At 37.7% G+C, this 20448-nt stretch overlaps 2 protein-coding genes across 2 annotated transcripts in view; both read right to left on the bottom strand.

The window, feature by feature from the left end:
• Positions 1-640, bottom strand: part of L3MBTL2 (L3MBTL histone methyl-lysine binding protein 2) — a 33008-nt gene extending 32368 nt beyond the window's left edge. Inside the window, exon 1 of the mRNA XM_032222151.1 lies at positions 467-640. Coding sequence (XP_032078042.1) covers positions 467-487 — 21 coding nt within the window. The 5' untranslated portion in view covers positions 488-640. The remainder of the gene's footprint in view (positions 1-466) is intronic.
• Positions 641-8470: 7830 nt separating this feature from the next.
• The window catches only part of EP300 (E1A binding protein p300), a 75277-nt gene continuing 63299 nt past the window's right edge, over positions 8471-20448 (bottom strand). Inside the window, 6 exon segments of the mRNA XM_032222087.1 lie at positions 8471-11938; positions 12791-13072; positions 14129-14290; positions 14649-14813; positions 16594-16759; positions 18306-18419. Coding sequence (XP_032077978.1) covers positions 9662-11938; positions 12791-13072; positions 14129-14290; positions 14649-14813; positions 16594-16759; positions 18306-18419 — 3166 coding nt within the window. The 3' untranslated portion in view covers positions 8471-9661.

The following is a 20448-nucleotide window of genomic DNA, read 5'->3' as shown; positions in this document are numbered from 1 at the left end:
TTATAAATGCACCAGCAAGCAAGAAACAAGCAGGAGTGTGGCAATTCCTGAATCCCCCAGTCACAGAGTAAAACAAAAGTGCATCCCAATCTTTTGAGAGTTCAGTATATATTGCATGATGGACAATTGGTAATCCTGAGATAAATATCTTGTAACTAAATGTCAGATTAGTTGCGACAGAATTGACGGAAGACAAACGAAAATATTTCACAATAAAGCAAGTTTCAAGAAGCTCCCGAGGATTATTGCGGAAAAAGGGACCCACGAATCTCTCCTTTGAGGGACTTACTTTCCACTGTCAGGTAAAAAAAATAAAGCAGAGGAACCACAAAGGTGGTAAAGAGATCATTCAGTAAGATGCTCTTTCGTCCCGCTAGTAATTAGCCAACGAAAAGATCCCCTGTAAATTTTAGCGCCTAAACTCTCTCCGAGCATGGGGGACACAAGTCGGCTAAATATATTTTACCTCGCCTTCCTCCCGGTCCATGGCTCCTCGCCGCACGCCAATCTAACTCACGCCGCTATCCGGAGCAGCAAGACACTGCCGGGCGCGCACCGGTATTCCCCTCAGGCGCCCGTCAGCCACCAAACAGACGACCAGCCTCCCTTTACGCGCCTCGGGCGCACAGAAGCTTGCACGCGTTTGCAGTGCCACCAATGAAGAGAAAGGATCGACAGCGACAGGATGACATGCTTAAAGACGACTACCAATCGCAACCTTCCTTCTGTCCCAGGGAACACTGGGAAGGAAAGTCCTTAAAGAGTCAGTTCTCTGTGGAGAATTGTGGACTGCTGCTTCCATTCTTCTATTCCATATCGCTGCTGGGGAGGGTGCCTGTTATTGCACTATAGGATTAGTAGTTCAAAAAGGGGTTCCCAATTGGGGAAGTGCTCTGTTTCCTCCCAGGAAGAAAAGAGCGGGTGACACTGTCAGCGCTTCAGCCCAACTGTCTAAAGAATGTCTTCAAGGGAGCTCCGAAACTGGAAAACGAAACGAAACGTCTCTTTTCGCCAGCCATCTGCCAATTCTAATCGCGCCTATGCACCGGCAGCCATATTTCCCATTTGCTATCACTCGTCGTTGAACATTAAGAGGGCATAGCTCTTTTCTCATCTTTTCTTCAATTATCATTGGATAGGGCTAATCACTGCTTAAGGTGCCATCTATTGTTTCTTTTCAATATTTTCTCAGAAATAAATTGCACTATATAGGACGTTTATACGGAACTCTTAACTATTTTGCAGCTACTTTTACCAGTAATCCTATAGATTGAAATTTAAGAATATTAGCTTTCTATCCCTACCTTTTAGATGGTTCATATTTTAAAGTGGGGAATGAAGATCCTTCTGTAGTGTGTTTGAACCCTCAATTTCTGTCCTGATGTCCTGCCCTACATTTTGCCCTCCAGATCTGTTGGATTATAATATTCTCCATTCTGACAAAAAAACAAATCCAATTTATTAGGATTAGGAACCCATTAGAAGTGCAGCTATTTCAAGGATTAGACAATAAGACAATAAATTCAAAATCACTGCTCCTTTTGATTTGCCTCAGTATTTCTTTTTCTTGATTTTCTTTGGTTAAGATTTTTGTAATTTTGTAAACTTTTGTTCTCTAATAGCTAATATTTTCATCATGTGAGACTTAATTGTCTCTTGAGGGTGTGGGAAGTTATCATCCAGCACTCTCCCAGAAAAAATGAAATATCCTAGGAAATATTGAAAAGGCAGAATGTTTCTCTGGATGTGAAAAGAAGCATGTTTTTAAAGACAGAATAGTTGCCTGTAGCTTCGTACCCACCCCCACTTTGCCAATAGGCCCATTAAGACTAGCCAGGCTAGCCCACTTTACATAATAAAGACTTCAGCAGCAGCTACAGAAAGGCATGATAATATTAGCCTTTTACTCAGGTCTCCACATGGCATGTGAGAACTCATACCTGGATTCAAAACAGCCTAGAGAGTAGCCCCTTGCATGGCACCATGGGAGTCTGACAACCAATCAGAATACATTTCTTACACAGGAACAGGAAACAGAGAGGTGGGACTAAACGGTTAAAAAAGCCTAGCAAGCCCCTTCCTCGCCCCTTCTCTCTTCTTCACCAACATTGGAGCATGTGATCACCTTTTCTGTTCAGGGCTCAAGCCATGTGGCCCTGTCCAACAATAAACCATCTTTCCAAGCAGCCTCCATGTCTCCAGTGTCTTTTTCCCCACTTGGAGCTGAACCTAGAAGGACATTTCTTTCAACAGGGGCTCTGAGTGCCATCACAGGAACGCGTTGTGTAGGTTTGCTATCACGGAAACGGAAACAAAAACATCAAATCTCATTTTTCTCATTCTCCTACCCATTCTTGGCGCATTTCAATAGTCACCAGCTTCACCCACAAAACTTCAACATTTTTACACCACTTGAGCTATGTCCTCACTATTGTTCTAATGTCTTCTAGAAAACCACTGGAAGATGCAAAAGGATGTTTATTAGGACTTCTTCCCTAGTAGAGAGGGAACTTTCCCTCAATTTAAAAAGTGCTACAAAATGATGGTAAGGCAAATGGAGAAAGCCTTTCCCCAGGCCTTAAAACCCCAACTGGATAAATGTTAAATCTTCAATTGCCATTTTATTATTTTCTGGTCATTGTTCTGTGGTGTTGTATATTTTATGTTAGATTCTGTTTAAATTTCTGTAAATTGCCCAGAGTCACTTAGATGGAGTTGGTGGCCACATAAATATTTAAATAAATAAGGACAATAAAGGAGAATATTTGAATCTCAAGGTTGAAATGAGGGATCCTTGGTGCTCTCTGAGCTTGCTTGCTTTCTTGCATTACCCTAACTAAATAAGAACAAAGCAAGAATTCCTGTTAGTAATTTGCCAATTTTTTTTGTTCCAACGTTAGCTCTGGAATTGTTTTTACTGGTTCCTCATGCATTGCAGATGACCTAGAAGTTAATCAACTCAACAATAGCAGAATCCCAGGACAATGGGTACATAGCAGCACAATTCCAAATTCTGCTGTATATACATGATGCATATAGAAGGACCCTACAAATGTTCTTCACCTGACATATAACAACTTTCCATATCACTTTTGCATCAAGAACATCTTTATCTACTCTGGAAGTAATTTTCAATCCATAGAACGCAGCATTCTAAATGTTATTTTGCCAAACTAACTTGAAAACTTTGCCTCTTGTCTTTCTATTTTGGCAAGCATTCCAAGTAGGTAATCATTTCATTAAAAAAAACAAAAAACAAAACGTTTTTGGTTTTTTTTAATGAATCAGATGCTTCTTCACAACCTCTATCTAAACAGCCCCGACAGAGTTATACTGGGAGAATCCTTTAGACAGACCAAAATAATTTAGGATTTAAAGGTCAGTATCAATACACTAAATTGTGCCTGGGGAAAAAGGATTAATACAGATTATTGCTATATCCTATTATTTTTGTTTCCTGTATAGTAATAAGCTAGCTGCTGTTCATGCCAATTGCAACTTCTGGGTATATTGCAGGAATCAAGATAGTATGTAACAAGATGTGGAACAGCTGAATTTAAGAGAACATATTGAATACCATCTCAACACTCTACCATAAGCTTCACACATTTGTTAAAAAGCATAGGAAACAAGATGGAACCTTGCAGGACATCATAGATCAATGTCCATTATACTGAATAATTTTTAAATTGCACTCCTTTGTCCCCAAGAAATATCAAATCATGTGACATCTGTATGATAAACATGGCAACTTTTTTCTATTTTTTTTAACATGGTTGATTACTTGCTTTGAATATAGCAGTGTCCTCTCTCATCTTCCAATATCCTGCCTTGTTAAATTCACCTAAGTAGATAACTCAACTAGCAAAAGTACAAAGGCTGTTCTGATTTCTAGTTTTAAGCTATTCAGGGCAGAAAAGTATCCTCTTATTTTTAAGATAACCATTACATTATTGATAGCATCATATAAAAAAAGAAATGACATTACAGCCAATAAAATTTAAAGAAAATCTGCAGTAGAAAAGTAAACATGAGGAGAGAATGGTATGGTATAATACTGTGATCAGTGGTGAAATCTAATTTTTTTTGCCACCGGTTCTGTGGGTGTGGTTTGGTAGTGGGGTCATATGACTGGGTGGGCATGGCCAACTTTTTTTTCACTTTTTAAAGCATTTTTTTCCTGCCAGTTTGGGCAAATAGGTAGGGAAAAATGCTTTAAAAGTGTGGGTGGGGGAACTTCAGATGATCACACGGATCAGCTGTGAGCTGCGCAATTGTCGGAAGCTATTTTTGTTTCTTAAAGCATTTTTTTCCTGCCTATTTGCCCAAACTGGCAGGAAAAATGCTTTAAAAAGCGGGACAAAAGCTTCTGATGATGCACAGCTCACAGCTGAGCCACAATCCTCTGAAGCTTTTTTTTTTTTTTACTACTGGTTTGCAGAACCAACAGCAATCACATTTTTGGATACTATCTAGCCTGTTCTTTCTCTTTCTTTCAGGTGGCACTTAACCTAAATGTTTTCAAAGTTACTATTCCAGTAGGAAATCCTGATTTCTTCTCCTTATGCACAACTATATAAAATGAGTGCATAACTGAAGGATAATATACCTCTTCTTGAAGAGACAGCAAAAACCTACCAAAGGGATGTTTAATTCAAAATAGTCATGGAAGCTATTATGATTAATATATCTAATATATAGGTCTTTTCAATTCTTCAATTTTTCTCTGAAAATAATTTATATACAAATGATAGCAGATTATATAAAAAAACAAAACCAAAAATATTGTAATCTTGCCTCATTTTAAAATTCAAATAAAGGGGCAGATTGTTTACTGCTAATAGGGGCTATTAGCTAAGATCCACCAAATGGAGTGTTCTGTTGAAATTATTTAAATGTTTCCTATTTGAAATAAATTTTAAGTAGCCAAAAAGAATCAGTCTTTTCATACAAAACTTTAAATGTCAGTTGTATTAAAAGCTCAGGGATATCAATGTATTGCTGCTGTAATGGGAATATGAAATGTGAGACATTGCAAGATCCATCAATACATACAAAGGATGATCCAAAAATCAGACCCATAGACAATTTATTATATATACATGAAATATTCAAATTAGTTGCCATATGATATATAGAGGACTCCTAAGTACTTTAACATTTTCGCTGGGGGGTGGGAATAACACTCATCTATGACTTTTGATACACCGTTATCATCTTCTATTCTCATTCCACTGTTGTTTAGAAACGTTATGAAGATTTAGCACCTCACCAAGGCTTTTAGCAGACCTTCCACTTCATTCCACTTGCCAGCTTTTTTGTTTTATTGTAAACTTTAGTTTGATTATGGTGAGTTGCTCAGACTCATTGAGAATCAGGTGGCATCCAAGTTTAAATCTTCATAATAACCTCCCTTTTGCCTACCAAGTTAGCTTGTCAGATGACAAAAGGCCAAAAAGGTTTCACCAATATCGTGCTAATACTATCATTGATTTTGTAGAAGTGTGGGAGGATACTGTAGTTCCCCTATCTTTAGAAACAATTAGTTGTTTAGGAAGAACTTCATGATTAGATATTCATTGTCTGGATACAATCTGATATGCACATCAGAACTCAGCTGACTTAGTTGTTTTCACCAAGAGTAATAAACCTTTAGGAATTAAAATGCGTTATTTCAGAGTATGCTCCAAGGAATCACATCTAGTTATTTGACTATGTTAATTTTTACTCATACCAACAGAGTCCAAATTCCATTCTGGCAGGTTATTTCCAACTCTTCTTTCCAGTAGGTGATATATTTCTACCTCAATGTGTCAGAGCAATTAAAGTTCATGACCGCTCCTTTGCACAGACAGAGACAAGAGTCCTCAAAGTTGTGCTATTTTTTTTTAACCTGGAGTCAGGTATAATCTTTTATATAATTTGTAAATATCTACTGATACCTTTACTTGGAGTATCTCAGGATGTTGGGAAAACAATATAGATGTTAGAATAGGTACCAATCCAGACACATTTGTGTAGATTTGCAATTGCAGTATTTAGCACTCTTTATTTTTGTCTTCTACTTTCACTATCTTTTATTGAATTTTAGAGCTAAGTGCCACAAATAAGAGAAGCTTAATTATTTTGTAAGGCAATGGTCCAGTAGAGTTGGGCAGCCAATAAATTAAAATAATATAAAAACTAGTATCAATATGATTAATTACTAGAGATATAGATCATAATATTTAATGGTAGAGCTTAGTAAATGGGGCAGCCGCAGTGTTACATCCTCTGTAACGGCCTATCTTCCTAAATATACAAAGTGTGTTTGGAATTCATTTTTTTGATAAATAATCTCAACACAGATTGACATTTGTTGAGGTATCATCCAGTACCTCAAAGGCATATAATTCACGTGTATCCTGTTTCTCAATTCAACAATGCATGCTAGGCACCTATTAATTATTGATTTAATACTATCACTAATCTTGATTTAGAGATAGCTCTGGATGTGCTATGATTTCATAACAAAGAAAAATCTTGGATCTTGTGTACCATAACGAAATAGATGAAAATTTTTGTATAGCTCTTAGCTGGGAAATATACAAATTACTTTACAATGATATGTTAACCATTTTTGAAGGAAATGTAAACATTTGTGTAAAAAAATACATGTCTATGATGCTTCTGCAAGACAAAAGAATACTTCAACCTAAAGATGTCTAAGAAGTAAGTTTCTGAATTTAGATGTCACCATGAAAGAGAATGGGGCCTTCAGACATGAATATCTCTATCTTTCTACACTAGTTAAAACATAATTAAAATTTAGTCCAGTTGAACTAAGAAGTGCCACATATTTAATTCTTCTAGTGGAAGATTTCTCATTGCTAATTGTAATTAAACACTAGAAAGTAGCATGATATAAAACCTACATCCATTGACAGAACAGATTAATATTACTATAAATTATTTTAAAAATATGGAACCAGTGAGGTCAGTTGATGTAGCTACTAGATTATGCTTCCAAATAAAGCATGCAGAAGGAATGAATTTATATAGATAAAAATGAAGCAATAATTTACAGGTAGTCCCTGAATTATGGCTAACTGGTACTTCTGTTGTATGTCATGGCAGTTGTTAAGTTTTGGCACCCATATGATCAACCTTGATTTTACATTTTTTTTCTAGAAGTTGTTAAGAGAACCCATTTTAGTTCTCCAAAACCCACAATGGACATTTTTTTTGACAGAATCTGTAAGTAAATGCTGGTTTCTGGCAAAAAAAAGTCAGTCACATGATTGCAGGATGCTGCAGACAGCTGTTAATGGGGGCTGGCTACAGAGTATCAAAAATGCAATCATCATCTGATTGCAAGGGAACCAGGACTGATCAACAGAACTTCAAATCCAGGTCATAAGTACCTTGGGGGTGGGGCTCTAATGCTTAATGAATAGAAATCTAAAAAATACAAAATATAAATTTGGCAAAATAGTTATTCAACCAAGTTATACTGAGCATCATTTCAATTTAAATTGAATTGTAGGTGTACAATTTAACATATCCTGTTTGAATTATATTTGCACTAGGAATGATATATTCCTATTTTTCTTTTCTGCTAGTATTTCCATATTAAAATTATCTCTATTCTTTTATCTTTTCTTAATATTCAATTGCTAGTGCTCTAATTTGCTAATCAAGATGACAGTGGTCTAGGGGGTACCCAAAATAAGAGCCTGACCATGGTTCTCAGCCAATCTAGAAATGGATACAAGACACCATATATAATTTAGAAGACCTTATCTTTACCAGCACATACTGACATCAAGATGACAGAATTTCCAAATGTTAATACATGACATGCAAAAACTTAAACTTCCTCAGATTCTCAGGTCCACCTACATCAGAAGAAATCAAGATGTATCTTTAGATTCCTTGTATAACAGATGTGTAGCTAAGAATTATTTACTCCATTTAAGTGAGTGGGCATGAAAAGCTTCAAAATACAAAACTGTTGTTCTTGGTGAAGGATGTATCAAAGCATTTTTATAATTAAAATCTGTATCTGCTGGAGTGGTTAAAATGTGCCTGAAATTTTCATTACTTTCACTACTCTTAAATCAGAGTGCAAAGCAACTTCCTGAATCACAAAAGAGTAAGCCCGCACAGCTCAAAAATCTGCACAGTGAACATGTTTGCTCAAGACTGAAGTGCAACCAAGTCAAATATGCAATTAGCACCCTACCTGGATATTAAAAATGTCTGTACTTTTCAAAGCACAAATAAAAGCACATACAAAGGGACGCCAAAATGGACATTCATCATCTTCATTACAGCCTAAAATACCCACCTTTAAAAAAGACCAAACACAAGTATATTTACACGGATTGGATTTCCATAGGTTGTCTGTAAAAGCATACCATCTTCTTTCCCCATTGTAAAATAAGCACCAACCATAGGGAAAAGAAGAAGGGAAGCAAAAAAAAACCAGTCTGTCTCACACAGTTTATTTAACAATAGGTAATAAGAAATCAATTAACAGTCTATACAGTGATCGAAAGTTCATATTTATAAGTAATCAACTTTAATTGCATGATTTACAACATTTGAGGGTTTTTTGCTTTCTATTTTCAAGTTTTACAGAAAATGGAAGAGGAGAAAAAGGGAAGGAAGGGGAAGAGAAAGCAAGCATAAAGAAGAAACCCCAGGGATTTTCACTCAGGTTAAAATTTTACCCTTGGAATAGTTTCTTACCCTCTTTAGTTTTTTCCTTTGTTAGATGTAAAAATAACAAAAAATCTTTCAGGAAAACAAACCACAATATATATACTACATCCATTTGGCAGCTGCCCCCATATATTTGCAAAAAAGTTTTCTTTTCTACATGTACAAATTTTAATACTTGAAGTTTAAGCTCAGACTCTGGTATAGAAAATTCTTGGAGGACAAAAGTAGACTTCGGAGGGGAGACTGGATTTCTTAATATTTTTTTTACAGTTTTTAAAAGAATTGACATCTTTCCAACCAAGGAAGAAAATTGGTATTTATCATATATATATATATATATATATATATATATATATATATATATATATATATATATATATATATATATATATATATATATATATATATATATATATATATGCACTGTAATTTTAAAGCAACATTCACCTTTTTGTCCTCCAGTTTAGGTAATGTTCTTTTTTGTTTTGTTTTGTTGTTGTTGTTTTTGCAGTAGACAAGAGGAGAACCAGAATAGGGAAAAGTTAACCATTTGCCTCAGTAAATTATAACTATCAATATTACATATTTTCATTAATTTAAAAAAAATAAAACCTATTGGAGGCTAGTGAAGGAAGTCATTTGGTCAGCAGCCAAACAACTATCCGCTCCCAAGCACCTCCCCAACGCACGCGAAGGGAAAACAAAAACAAAAAAAAAAGGACTGGTTACAGTCCCAGCCATAACAAAAATATATTTTCTTTGTATTCCATTGTCCCCCAGTTCAGTTGGGGATTTTTGTTTGTTTGTTTTTAAAACCACAAACTACTGTTGCAGATTTCAGGTGTATTCCAGGGAAAATGTTCTGCTAAGAAAGATTCAAAAAATTGTCTTCAGTACAAAACATCTTGCGAAAATAAGTTTTTTTTTTTTTGCTCCCAAAATGCTACAATGAATCTTAGCGTATGTCTAGTGTACTCTGTGAAAGATTTGAATTTAAGTCTGAATTATCTGAGCTGAGTCCCAGTTCTGTGGCCCCTGCACCATGGAGCCCTGCCATGCCTGGATTATTAGCAAGCTGGGAAAGCATTGCACTCTGGTCCGAGCTGGCAAAGTGCCCTTGATCCATCGGGTTAGCCTGGGCAGCTACCAGTCCTGGATGTGGGGAGCTGGTCTGTGGGGAGACGTGATGTGGAGAAGGTTGAGGCTGCATCCTAGGGGAAGGGCTGGAGTGGGGTGGCTGGGATTGGGGGCGTGGTGAGGGGACAGGCTGTGGAGAACGAACTTGATTGGTAAGCGATGATGGAATCTGTTGACCTTGTAAGTGTGGGGACTGGGCTTGATTAGGAAGCATGTGTTGCTGAGGACTCATAGGATTTGGCTGCGCTGGGGATCCAATTTGCTGTTGGAGTAACCGCTGTTGGTAAGCCTGCTGCAAATTTGATCCTGTATCTGCACTCATAGCCTGAGGAAGCTGGCTCATCTGTCCCATATTTCCTTGCTGCAACTGCTGCATATGATGCTGCATTCGCTGCTGCTGCTGCTGATATCCAACTCCTTGGGGCTGTTGGAACTGGTTATGATTGGCTATGCCAGGACCTAAATTGGGTCCTGCTCCTTGTTGCTGTTGTTGCTGTTGTTGCTGTTGTTGTTGCTGCTGCTGCTGACGCTGCTGTTCAATCATCTGTCGTCTTAGCAGGAGATCTCGGAACTGGGGAGATATCCCCGAATGATTCATGTTCATTGGCTGTGCCTGAGGATTCATCCCACCCATGGCTTGTTGGGGTGGAGGCTGCTGAGGTGGTGACTGCTGAGGCATGTTAGGCCTCTGAACACCTGCTTGCATTGGATTCATGTTCTGCATGGCTGGATTTGAGTGAACACCTTGTTGTCCTTGCATGACCTGCTGCTGTTGCTGCTGCTGCTGCTGCAGACCTGGCTGGCCCTGAGGCATCCCAGGCTGTCCTGGCATGCCTTGCGGATTTGGGTTACCCGCATACTTGGCAGCTCGCTGCTTAATGAAAGCAGCTAACAACTGAGGGTTTGAATGCAAGATGTTAAGCACCTGCTGCTGCTGCATGGGAGAGCTGGGAGACCTGAGAGTCCGCAGCAGGTTTTGTAAGGCTGCCTGAGGCAGAGAGCTTGGTTTTGATGGAACTGTACCAGGTACCTGACCCATTCCCGGTTGCGGTGACATATTCATTGGCTGTCCAGATTGGGCCATTGACATCATGGTCGGTCTTTGCATCCCTGGCTGCAGTTGCTGAGGTTGTGGCAGCCCACCTTGGGCCCATGCTGGCTGCTGCTGTATTCCTGTTGATCCCATCCCTTGGTCTATGTGCCCACCAGGACCTCTGGCCATCTGAGGTGGCGTTACACTCATAGGCTGTATTGGATTCATTTGAGGCATTTGGTGTTGAATAGGCCTCTGGAAGATTGGAACATGAGCCATCTGCCGCTGGTGATCTGCTACTCGTTGTATCTGCATGGCTATTTCCACGGCAGCTGCAGGAGGACCTTGGATAGGTGGCTGAACAGTCTGTGGAGTTGTTGGAGGAGTTACCTGGCCACCTGCCTTGCCTTGAGACACAGCACCAGGAGGTTGAGTTCTTGCAATGCTATATGGAGGCATGTTATTAGGAGGTGCAGATTGTGGTTGGGAAGGAGGCTGTGGCGGAGGCTGAGGCTGTGGTGTTTGAGGAGTTGGTGGCTGCTGGCCTGTTGGAGTAGTTGGTGTGGCTGGTGTAGGTGAAGGCAACCCTTGCTGTTGTCCTACTATGCCTGTCCTCTGCATGCTTGCCATCCTCCTCCGGAGCATCTGGGCCTGTTGTAGGCGATGCTGAAGCTGTTGCTGACGAAGTTTATGTTTGATATTTAGGCAAAATGGCACTGGGCACTTGTTCTCCTGGCAGTGCTTAGCATGGTAGCAGCAAAGAGCAATGAGTTGTTTGCAAATTGGACACCCTCCATTGGTTTTGCGTTTGCAACCTTTGGTGTGCTGGACAACTCTCTTCATCTTTTGACAAGATGGCAGTGAACAGTTGGCATTGCGACACTGGCAGGCATGAACTAAAGACTGGATGCAGCGCTGGATACTCAGGCGACGTGAATCACCAGGACTCTGAGTGGTGGCTGTCTGTTGGTTGTTGCTCTCATCATCAATACCAAGGCCCAGTTTCTCCATCTTGTGCTCATGGTTTTTAGTGTTATAGCAGGTAATGCACAAGTCATAATCCTAAACACAGAAATTATAGTCAGTTACTTGGAACGTTAGACCAACAGAAGTTAATTAGTTTTATCAACTCTAAATAACAGTATGAATTGAAGACTGTATTATTTATGTTCTACCAATTTCAATATGGTAATAGTAAAGTTATCTAAGAAAGCATTCTTATATTTTATGCACGTAAGCATCTTTGCATTCTAACCCTAACAGAAAAACGTATTAAAATAGGCAAAAGTAAAAAGCTGGCCAAGTTAACCAAATGCTTACCAGAGTTAATAGAATATCAAAACTATACAGTGAAGATCACAGAAAGTAATAATGCATTGGTACTAATATACAAGAATCACAAATCAAGGGCTTTCTCCTATTTCGTATTTATGTAGTCTTATATGCATACGTCCATGGAATTCTCGGGGAAATAATAGCGGTAGAACTAGCATTTAAGCCTTATATACTGCTTTACAGCCCTCTGTAAGCAGGTTACAGAGTCAGCATATTGCCCCCCCCCCCCCCCCGAGTTATTTTACCCCCATCGGAAGGATGGAAGGCTGAGTCAACCTTGAGTCTGGTGAGATTTGAACTGCCAAATTGCAGGCAGTCAGCAGAAGTAATCTGCAGTACTGCACTCTAAGCACTGCACCACCGTGATTAGGTAGGCAATGTACTCTTTAGCAGGGATTCCTATTATTTCATGGATCTCTGTCATATTATAAAGTTATTAAGTAGAGAGGAGCTATATTGAGATGACAGAGGTACCTATATATTTATTATCCAATAATTATGTACGAGAGAAACTAGCAAAGCAAAAGAAATTCCTGAAATGCAAGTTTAACCAGCTGCTTCACTATAGGTTAGGCATACCTCACAAACAGTGCAATGCCATCTTGTCTCCACATGGTGCTTGCACTCATTGCAGGTGTACACAAAACGGTCCTGGCTCTGTGTATGCAGCTCTACTAGCATACACATAGTTGACCACATTGCTCTTCGTAGTGAAGAAAACTCAAGATGTTTGTCTCTAGCAAGGGTAAGGAAGGCATCACGGCCATCCATTAAGTCACATGGAATAAGTGGGTCAGGTTCAATGATGGGAGGCAGAGAGTTGGCTTGAGGACCAGCAATGAGACGGATCACAAAGAATACCTGTAAAAGAGACAGGCCTGTTTTAGGTTCTCATCTAAGCCACATTCTTTGAATATAGAATGTTTCATAGTTTATGCTTTTAACGTCAGTGTTAAATGTTTGTATAGGTTACAGGTTTCAGACAGAGCATTTAATTTTTTCCAATTTCATCAAGTACATTATTATAGTAATATAATTTGTAGCAATCCTTCTACCATGTACTAACTAAACGCTGAAATGCAGTCATTTAGCTTTCTTTAGTGATCCAGTTATAATCAATGGCAAGTAGGTGGTAGTACAAGTGAATGAGGGCTTAGCTAAAATGTGATTTTATTTCATCTTATCTGGAAATTATAAATTATTGGTTGAATTTGTATAGAATAAATCAGAGCGAAAAAAATATGTCATTTTACAACTTTGCACTGTGAATCCAGGCAATATTTCATTACAGTTAAGAGGGAAGAAAGTGTCAAACAATATCTGTTATTTAAATAAAACAGATAATTTTATTTTCTGAACATAATTAATTCACAACCATTAGGCTATTTTGGTGATTTAATAAAGTCAGATTAAATCAGATTAAAACTGGTTATTTTAATCTGATTGAATTAATTGTGGGATAGACTGTTTTCCTCCATTATATATCTTACACACTTTTTTTCTTGTATGTGCTTTAGACTGCAAGCCCATGAATATATTTTACACTGTACTCCAGAGGCGGATTGCTGCTGGTTTGGCCCGGTTCGGCTGAACTGGTAGTGGAATTCAGGCCTGGGTCGCAGAGCCGGCAGTGACCCATGCCTGCCACGCCCCTGAGCCAGTTCCCTTGCTCTCGATTGTCCGGCGCCATTTTGAATTTTGGTGACTGCGCGTGCGCAAAGCATGCATACGTTGGGCACGGGTTGCGAACCAGCAGTAATGCTGGCAAGCAACCCACCCCTGATGTACTCCAAGTTCAAGAGCATGTTTCATTGGCTTTTTAGTCACACTTGCCAACTTTGTCTTACATTTCCTTCACCAACCCCACCCTTCCAAATTCATTTTAGGAGGCCCGGGAAATGTTTACTTTATTCTTACCTCTTTGTGCTTTTCCATAGTGGCATAGAGTTTCTGGGAAAGATCATTGGAGACATTGGGCATGCCTGGCTTCTTTTTGTTACCACGACTTAAACTACTTTTATTTTTACTGGTCTTCTTGTTGTTTTTCTTTTTGGCATTTTTACTATCTCCTTTGCTAACCTGAAAATGAACATAGCAAAGTTTGAGAGTGGCAAACTAAATTTCATTTAAGGTCTTGCCCTTCCCAGAAGACCTGAAGAATCAGTTCAAGAAAACCTTTATTAATTCAGCCCAGACAAACAAGACTTATTATAGCCATGTCTTCATCTCAGTACAACAGGATTGGGAAGATGGCACATGGAACATCCTTCTAGACATTTTAATGTTATTAAAGTGCCTCTGGTTGGGCCTGAGTCATTTGCTCCTCTGCATCAATTAATTTATCAACATTTCTGGAGCAAAATATATCATTTATTTTATCTTTCTTCTACATTTTAAAATGTCAGAGATGAATTTTTGATAGAAGCTATTTTCTTACATCAGTGCTCTCATTGCTAGTGTTCTCTTCCCTTTTCCTCTCTTCCTCCTCTTGCTCCAATTCCTTAATGCTCTCTTCTAGAACATTTGGCCAGAAATCTCCTTCAAAGTAGGGCAGCTCCTTTGCACTTGTTAGACGGTCTTCTGTTGCTTGCTTAAAAATATCCTGCAACACAAAATATTTTTCAGCACATGTTTAACAACGTGAAAACAGTAAAATAATTGTCAATTTTTATTTTTTGTTACTTTTAAAATAACAAAAAAGCAAAAACAAAAAGGAATAAAACAAAAACATACAGATATTGTAAAATAAATGCATAAGAAGTCCATAAAAATAAATGAAAAAAAGACAACAGAAAACTAAAATGAAAAAAACCTCTCCCTTACATACCCAAACACACAAACTGTTCAGACCTGCAGCATTTTCAACTTATCAAATATTGAAACCTGAGATACCAGAACAACTAGTTAAATCTTTTAAAATTTTGAAAAAGTCCTCTATTACTGGTTTTTATCAATAATTGTTATCAATAAGTCAATTTGATATGCAGACATTAAGAGATGAGTTGAATATAGAATTAGAGATCCCCCTACATTGCCTTGCCAAGTAGCCCCTAATATTTTGGATGTCAGGGACCAGTTCTGTGTGTGTGTGGGGGGGAACTTCTGAAGACCAAGGGAATCATTGTTTCATGTATCCCCTAGATCCCACACATGCACATATGAAATTTCACTCACTTGTGTGGACTGGTTCCTAGTGGACAATGGACTAGTACCAGTCTGTGACCCCAGGGGATCCCTGGCCCAGACAATGGAAGAGTGTCTTCATCTCTATATTAGGAGTGTGGATGTACCTTGAATTATGACTTACAATTCTAAATAATATTTAGAATTTATTAGACTCCATTATAATTGTATAGATAGAGACTATCTAAGAAAGCATTTTGTTGGAGATATAATGACAACAATTCTTTAAAACACCTATTTTTATAATGTTCTATAATTACTAAAATTTTTGGAGAAAGTAATGGACCATATAAATGTGATTGTGTGGAAAAAGCTAAAATTTTCAAAGGTTAATATTCTTTTAATCTAACTATCTAATACATGGAACTTGACAACTGGACAGTGTAAAGGGATTCTCTCTGCCCTTATTATGGCTAAAAAACTAACACTGCAGCATTAGAAAGATGCTTGTATGTTCCCATTCTCTCAATGGATTGAAATAGAGGTCCCCAACAGCCAGGCCACGACCCACTACAGTGACCTGTTTGGAACTGGGCTGTGGAAGCAGTGGGCTAGTACATGTGCAGTGTCACTCCTGTGAGTAGCGGGCACATGTGCAGCTCCAATTGTGCGAACTGCAGGTGTGCATGCTCGCTATTTGCGCAAATGGAGTTGCACACACATGTGCACCTGCCCACTATTCAAGTAGAACCATCTCCTCTCCCCCTTTCCCAATGGCCTACAAAGCCGGAAAGGTTGGGGATCATTGGATTAAAGACCTGATTATCATTGACATTGATGAAAAGATTATAGATGTAGACAAATATAATTAAATATGGGTTTAATTTATTAAAAAAATATAGTAGTAAAAAACACAATAGCTATATAAATATATATGCTTGCATGTTTGCATTAGATAAATATATAAAACTGTAGGTATTTATTGTTGTAATGATATATTATACTTTATAAGGTCCAATTTCTTAAGTCTTCTCAATCTATATTACGTATCTTTTAGATTTTTTTCTTATTTAATGCACACTTGGAAATGCAGAAAGATGAAATGTTATTTCTACCACCCCTATCTCAAATAAGCTTCATAAATATCAAAACTAGATATGCAAAATTGCTTTTCAAAGATTTTTATACTTTTCTGAAGTATTATGACTTAGGAATAAACAGGTAAACAAATATGATACTTCAACTAATGCACAACCAACCTTATAATCATGGACAATGCGCTCTGTCACGGATTTATCCAACATCTTTTTATACCATTCTTGCAATCGTTTTGGTTTGGGAATTTTTTGATCAGGAGGATGGCAATGGAAAATATAATCATCTCCTTCACTAGGTGGGCAGGCCCAGATATGTCCAGTTGTATAGCTAATAGGGAAGAAGTTATTAGTTCCATTATACATTATTTGAAATATACTTATTTTATTTAATCAAATACTTATTTTTCAAATAACTATGTCATATCTGAAAAGCTCAGAAGTAATAAATAAAATGGGACTGAGAAGCTTTATAGACAAAAATACTTTCTGATGTAGAAATGAATCTGGGGGCCTCCCCAGAATACTTGTGACCCGTTTTCAAATTTCCAATAGCTGCACTTGCTTTCACTCTTATTCCCTCTCATGTTATTGATTTTGGGCACTTGGCAATTGAGTTCCATGTATACCCATTTGCAATGTCTCATGACTGTGATTTTCATGCTTGGGGGTGGGGGTGGGGAACTTCCAGGGTTTACTTCCGTTTTATCACAAAAAATGTCCAATCCTGAAAATGGGTTTACTTAATGATTTCTGCAAAAAAAGTTATAAAGTTGAACATGGTCACATGCAGACTCGCTTAATGACATGATTGTAATTTTGGACTCAATTATGATTGTATTTCAGGACTACCAGTAATCATATAGGATTCTATAGCCTGATGAACAGATAGAACTGCTAATAAGACAAATATATTCTCTTCCCTTGGAAATTGTTCACACTATCTTTTCTGCATGTTTACCAAATAATTTCTTTAATTTATATTAACGATTATGATGTACATCTTCCACATCTTCTATTTTTAGAATCATATAAAAATCCTGTTCATAAATACAGACACACTTGACACAAGACATGCTTAAGCTGCCACTGAAAAGTTATTTTTCCAAAATCAAAATTAGTTATAATTGAGATAAACCAAGAAACAAAGCAATGAATACAATTAACTGCATGTCTCCACTCACAAATACCCAGAAAAGCACCATAATGATGCAAGTATAATCAGAATTTCCTTTTATAAGAATAACAGTTTTTATATACTGTCTTTTCTTTAAATTTTCTTTCCTAATTTTAAACTTAGATTAAAACTAGCCTAACACTTATCACACATAATTTAGCCTTAAATTTCTCTTCCAAAACAATGAAAGCATTAACGAAGGATTTAATAAAGTGCTACCAGTATTCTAATGTAAATTAAGATCCACACACTACTCTCAGGTGATCCATGTAAATTACAGTTGATCTTTATAATATTAACATAAATTAACTGCCTTCATGACAGTATTTCAAGAATTATTTCATTTTATTCTTCTCTAACACACAATCCTCACTTGGGACTTTCATATACCCATTCTTCAGGGATGAAACCAAAAAAATCCCATTCTTATTTGCTATTAGTAGTGTACTAATCAAAGCACATCTACACCCAATATTTTAAAATACATGCTGAAAATATACTTATCTTCTGACTGCTAGAAGGGATTGGCAACATAGTCTAGAAACATCTTATTTGGTGTTCAACAGACTTTCTGTCCACTTGACCTCAATACAATTGACTTTACAATTTTAAATCTGTTCACTAACCCAAAAAGATTCCATGTTTCTTTTATAAGTTGCAATACATAATCGCATACAATGTAATAAAATAGGAAACTTACCCCAACTTCTTAACATACTCTAGGTAACCTATCAGAATTTCATGATAGACAGCAGTCCTCAGGCATTTAGGGCGGAAGAAATGAACACTGTCAAGGTAAGATATGTATACTCGCCTAAAGAAGAGAGAAAATTCATAAGCTATAACCAGAAACATTTTGCAGTATTCAATTATTTCCTTTTTCTTCCATTAAGAAATTTGCCTTGACTTCATCTTTCACAGCCTCTTTTTAAAACTAGTGCCATAGTTAATCTAACTATGTTTACTTATTTCTCATATAAGATTTTAAAACTATTAACACACTCAGCTCTGGAATAATGTAATTCCTGTGGTAGGGTCTGCCATGCAAACTGGCAACTTTGCTTCTGGAGTAATTCAAGTTGCTGAACTTATAAAGCTTGGGATTGGCACTGGGTCCGGTTCTTGAGGGATCACCTATCTCTCAGAGTACCTGTCCAGTGGGTTTGATCTGGCACGGTTGGCACACTCCAACTTTGTTTAAATAATGCCACCTATTAGACCCTTGGAAATGTGCCTGATCTCTGGAATGAGATTCCCCCCACCCCACCCCAGCCTGCACTCTACTCATGATTTAGCTCTTTGCCCAGTGCTTTGGAGCAGATGAATGACACCTCTTTATTCTTTTCCTTGTTTCCCTCCAGATTTATTTTCCTTCACCATCTTCGGGTTTTTTTATCTTTGTTTTTATAATGTTCTTTATCTGCAAATGTTTTTCACAACTGTAAACTGCCAGAGCAGGTGGAATTTGGATAGCATATCTATCATCTACTGTATATACTCAAGTATAAGCCGAGTTTTTCAGCCCACTTTTTGGGCTGAAAAAAGCCGCCTCGGCTTATACTTGAGTCAGTGAAAAACTTGCCCGAAATGGAGGAGAAAAAGGGGCGGGGCCATGCCGCTGGGTGACGCTCGTGAATGGCCCGGCGCCCCAGTGAGTTTCCCCTCCCTCTGTGTCAGTTTGCCGCGCAGCGCGCACCGCACCATCCCCCCTCCTCACGTTCTAATGTAATGCAGGGCTGTCTTACGATTCCCCTTCCTCCCCCTCCTGCCACTCTGCAACGATGTCCCACCTCCTCCTTGTTATGGCAAGCAGCCACGTAACGATGTCCCAGAGCTAGTTTACTGTTTTTCTTTGAAATAAATATTCAAAAACATTATTGGTATCTATTTTTATTTTTGAAATTTACCGGTAGCTGCTGCATTTCCCACCCTAGGCTTATACTCGAGTCAATAACTTTTCCAGTTTTTTGTGGTAAAATTAGGTGCCTTGGCTTATATTCGGGTCGGCCTATACTCGAGTATATACGGTATCTATCTATCTATCTATCTATCTATCTATCTATCTATCTATCTATCTATCTATCTATCTATCTATCTATCTATCTATCTATCTAACTGATAAATACAGAAGTAATTCTGAAGAGTTCAAATCATGTTTGGCCCTAAAAGAATGAACTTTCAAGGAATTAGAGACTGCATATTGTGATATCTTTTGTACTTGAACTAAGCCACTTTATCATTTTGCTTGAATTAGAAGGCTGTGGTTTCTACTTAGTTTACAAATTAGTTTACAATTAGAAGACTGTGGTTTCTACTTAGTTTTGTTTTCAACCTAAATCAAACCAGTTTCCCATGGCCCAAAGCAGCAAATGTTAGCTTGACTTCAACCAGGAAAGAAACAATATGGGTAACTGGAGAAGAACAGTTTCAATTCCACAGTTTATTCAAAATGCACTGTTCTAGCAGCAAATTGTAATAGTTTGTGTTTACACAGTTCCCAAAATTGCTGAAATACAAATCTCTTTAATAACCAAGAAGCCAACCCTAGCTGTTGACATGCTAAGATGCAGTCACTATTACAATAGCAACACATAACACTTTTTAATACTCCAGTGTTTAACTTTACTGTAACTTACATTATCAGGTAGAATTTGGGAACAAAAGACATAAAAATGGGCATATATTGAAAATTTAGGTCACCTGTCCATTAAAATATTATCAATATGCATTTTCCCCACCAAACTCTTGAATATACCCTCTTGAAGGGTATATACTTGACCAGTTACAAAAAGATCAATTTCTTAGGCATTTATGTAGCAATAATCTAATTTTTAAAATTATAA

Source organism: Thamnophis elegans, chromosome 7, assembly GCF_009769535.1.
Source record: "Thamnophis elegans isolate rThaEle1 chromosome 7, rThaEle1.pri, whole genome shotgun sequence".
NCBI lineage: Eukaryota > Metazoa > Chordata > Lepidosauria > Squamata > Colubridae > Thamnophis > Thamnophis elegans.
Note: the sequence above shows the minus strand (reverse complement) of the source record. Positions and strands in the feature narration are given on the sequence as shown.